We start from the raw sequence: 4,040 nt of genomic DNA on the forward strand, positions 1-4,040 counted from the left end.
AGTAAAAACTCATCTCCAGCTTTTCTTCCTGAGCTGTTTCAGTGGAGCATTTGTTATTTCTTATGGAAAAAGCCCTAAATAAATTCACTTCCAGATCTTTTCCAGCTGCCCACAATGCCACCAACCACTTGGCTTTGTTCGGCCCCCATGGGAATGGTTTCAGGTTCAAAGAGAAATCCAGGCCAAACAGGGACAGCTGAGCAAAGAGGCTTCTTCCCACTCCCAAAAACCCCAAATCTGTGTCTCCCACTATTATTCCCACTTTCCTGTTCTAGGAACAACACGTCTTCTCCCTCCTCTGCCAGTGTCTTCTGCTCCAGAATATGAGTAAAAGAAGTTGTTTTCTTGCTTCAAGCAGAACTCCTGAACACTTTGCACTCAGAGAGAAGTGTGGGCACTAAACCTGCCCCAAAAGGACCCAGACAGGGAGTTCAGCACTTGATGTGTTTTGGAAGACACCCCACATGTCCAAAGAGCTTGGAATGACACTCCCAGTGGTGACACCTACCTCGTGTCTCCATCCCCAGCCCTTGGGGACAGTTGGCCTTTCTGTTTCAGTGCCAAATGGAGCAAAGCCCTGAAAGAGCAGCAGGAACAAGGTTTAGTTCCCTTCCTCCTTTGTTTTTTAGGGATAATTTGTTATTCCCAAGTGAGAAGCTCCATTGGCCTTCTTGTCCCCCTGGGCACACTCTGGCTCCTGTTCAGCTCCCTGTCCATCCCCACTCCCAGCTCCCTTCCTGCCTGGCTGCTCTCCAGCCCCTCTGGCCCAGCCTGGAGCTATCGGGGGTTGTTGTGGCCAAAGTGCAGGACCCGGCCCTTGGCCTGGTGGAACCTCATCCCGTTGGAATCAGCCCATGGATCCAGCCTGTCCAGGTCCCTCTGCAGAGCCCTCCTGCCTTCCAGCTGATCAACACTCCCCCCCAGCTTAGTGTCATCTTGCCAACCTTCTGCTCAAGCTGTTCACCTAAAGCCAGTTGCTCAGGACCGTGCCCAGACAGCTTTTCTATATCTTTGTGGATAGAGATTCAACCTCTCTGTGGAACCTGTTCCAGTTTGACCAAAACAGTCAAAAAGTGTTTCCTTACACTCACAATCCCTCAGCTCAGAGGCTGAGAACACCAAAGCTTTAACCCAACCTCTTATTTTTAAGGAGACACCACCCCGAGAGCAGCCCCCGGGCCCAGCTCTGCCTGCTGGGGCATTGCTTGGATCTCCTACAAGATAATCAAAGAGCAACAGGATCCCAGTGATGCCTTTGATCCAGGCTTTAATTATGATCCAGGCCTTAATTACCCACATGGTTGAGTAATCTCTGCCCACATAGGCCAAGCTCGATGTTGTGCTTACGCTGCACGTCCTAAACTCCTGCTGGGTTGGGCCTTGCTGAGCTTAAGCTGTTGGTGGAAAAAGGCTGGATGTGCCCTATCCATGTGCTCTGGCAGCCTGGAAAGCCAGTGGTGTCCTGGGATGATCCCACAGCTGGAGAAGGGGGGATTCTGTCCCTCTTTCCCCTCAGGTGAGACCCCCCTGCAGAGCTGCTCCAGCACGGGAAGGACATGGAGCTGCTGGAGAGAGTCCAGAGGATTCATCCAGTCCCAGAGGATCAGAGGGATAGAGCAGCTCTGCTGGGAGGAAAGGCTGGGAGAGCTGGGATTGTTCAGCCTGGAGAGGAGAAGCTTTGGGGGAAACTGATTGTGGCCTTCCAGGACCTGGAGGAGCCACAGGAAAGATGGAGAGAGACTGTTTACAAGGGATAGAGGGACAGGACACAGGGAATGGCTTCACAGTGAGAGAGGGCAGGGATAGATGGGATATTGGGAAGGAACTCCTGGCTGGGAGGGTGTTGATGCCCTGGCACAGGTTGCCCAGAGAAGCTGGGGCTGCCCCTGGATCCCTGGAAGTGTCCAAGGCCAGGTTGGAGCAACCTGGGCTAGTGGAAGGTGTCCCTGCCCATGGCAGGGGGTGGCACTGGATCCTCTTTAAGGTCCCTTCCAACCCAAACCATTCCATGGTTCTATTTTTCCTTCAAACACGGATATCACACCCCTGCTGTGTGCTCTGACACACTTTGCTGCCCTCAGTTCTTCCTATTTGTCTAAATAAAGTGTTATTATGGGCAGCAGCTCCTTGATCTGCCACAGCTCAGTGAGATTCACTCCCACTAAACCCCCTGGGTCATATAATAACCATATAATAGCCATAATAAAGGTTTTCCAGGTCCATATCACCTCAATTATTGCAAATAACTCTTAATTTAACACCATTCTGAAGCACTTCCCCCCCAAAAAACACGTTGTGATTAAAGCACATCCCCTCTAAACACCATCCCAACGTTCTCCTGCCCAAGCTCTCCGTGCTCATCCTCATAGGAAGGACTCAACTTGCTCGACTTACCGGTAGAATTGCCAAATTTTCTTGGCATAATACTTGACTTCCTCCTGTGCCATGGTCAGCAGGTGCCTGTTGGCCCCGATCCCGGAATATGTTGCCTGGAAAGCGACTGTCAGGGCCTTCAGCAGCTTGCCCAGAGGGTGCAGGGAGGACTTCAACGCCTGCAGGAGGCAGGAAAATTCAATTCCACTTGGAGGAAAACACCCCAAAAGGCTCCCCCAGCCTCCTCCTGGCAGCAAAGGAGGACAAGCCCAGAGGTGACACCTGTCATCGTTTCCAGCAGCTGGAGAACCAAGAGGGAAGTTTTCTCCACAGCTCTGCACAAAATGAGTGGCCAAAGAGCACGAGGGACAAGCCTGTTCTTCCCACAATTTAGGGAAGTTCTTGAAGCCTCTGGCCAGGTTTTGTGTGCTGTTAAATTAACAGCAATTTGCCCGCCCCTGTGTCCATGTCTGGTGGCCAAACCTGGATGATTTTAAGCTTTACCTTCTCTAAATAACTCTGTACTGACTCCAGCTCCTGGTGCTGGACAAGCTCTTCAAAGATATCTTCAATCTTCCAGGATACGTCCTCAGTCCCCCTGAAAGGATGAGAGGTGAGGGAGGAAAAAAGAGGTGAGCTTCCCACAAGGAAGCTCTGGGATAAATCCAGGTGGGTATCACAGGTAGATTCCAAAGGGGGCAATAAAACAATTAGAAGAAATGAATTTTTCACTTGTAAGAATCAACCTCAACAGCACAACTTTAAATTGAGGGGTAAAATCCCTCCTCCTGCTTCATGAGAAGGAACAACTGGAAAATGCTCAAGTTCATGACTTTAAAACATGATTTCAATCAGACCCTGATTTAAATGGATTCCTCTGTGGCAACGAGGTTCTGGAATATTCCTACCTTTGGCAAAAGAGATATTCCTGAGATTTCCTCAGCTCCTTGCTGGTTTGGATGTGGAACCCTGTGAAAGACTCTTCCATTTCTTCCTTGCAGCCAGACTGGAGGAATTCCAGGAACTGGTCATAGATTCCCTTCCATCTCTTCTCCACTGGGAACTCCCTGAGGCCCAGCTGACTGGAAAATGGAACGTGGCATTAGGATTTCCTGGGTCCCCCTCTAATCACTTCAGACTTCACCTTCAAATATGGAAGGTTCTCCAGGGTTGGGATTAACTGAGGGATGTGGCTCCTCTGCCCTGGAGCCAGGCTGGGAGAGCTGGGGGGGTTCACCTGGAGAAGAGAAGGCTCCAGGGAGAGCTGAGAGCCCCTTGCAGGGCCTGAAGGGGCTCCAGGAGAGCTGGAGAGGGACTGGGGACAAGGGATGGAGGGACAGGACACAGGGAATGGCTTCAAGCTGTAAAAGGATAAATTTAGGTGGGATACTGGGAAGGAATTCCTGGTTGTGAGGGTGTTGATGCCCTGGCACAGGTTCCCCAGAGAAGCTGGGGCTGCCCCTGGATCCCTGGAAGTGTCCAAGGCCAGGTTGGAACAACCTGGGCTAGTGGAAGGTGTCCCTGCCCATGGCAGAGGGTGGGACTGGGTGACCTTAATGTCCCTTCCCACCCAAACCATTCCATGATGATTCCCTGATGTTCTGTAGGAGCAGAGGAACATGGAAGTGCCCAACCTGGAATTCAATAAAAGCAACTCAAGTCTCTTG

At 51.1% G+C, this 4,040-nt stretch overlaps 1 protein-coding gene across 2 annotated transcripts in view; it reads right to left on the reverse strand.

Annotated features, from left to right (window-relative positions):
* The window catches only part of LOC113980811 (ALS2 C-terminal-like protein), an 8,138-nt gene extending 4,502 nt beyond the window's left edge, over window positions 1-3,636 (reverse strand). Inside the window, exons 1-4 of one of the 2 annotated variants that reach the window (XM_027708027.1) lie at window positions 3,282-3,636; window positions 2,878-2,971; window positions 2,395-2,552; window positions 509-577 (exon numbers count right to left, since the gene is read on the reverse strand). In XM_027708027.1, coding sequence (XP_027563828.1) covers window positions 509-577; window positions 2,395-2,552; window positions 2,878-2,971; window positions 3,282-3,361 — 401 coding nt within the window. In that variant the 5' untranslated portion in view covers window positions 3,362-3,636. The remainder of the gene's footprint in view (window positions 1-508; window positions 578-2,394; window positions 2,553-2,877; window positions 2,972-3,281) is intronic. The other variant, XM_027708026.1, reaches the window with a different exon arrangement.
* Between the last annotated feature and the right edge of the window lie 404 nt (window positions 3,637-4,040).

This window comes from Neopelma chrysocephalum, unplaced genomic scaffold (assembly GCF_003984885.1).
Source record: "Neopelma chrysocephalum unplaced genomic scaffold, ASM398488v2 Primary Assembly neopelma1_95283, whole genome shotgun sequence".
Lineage (NCBI taxonomy): Eukaryota > Metazoa > Chordata > Aves > Passeriformes > Pipridae > Neopelma > Neopelma chrysocephalum.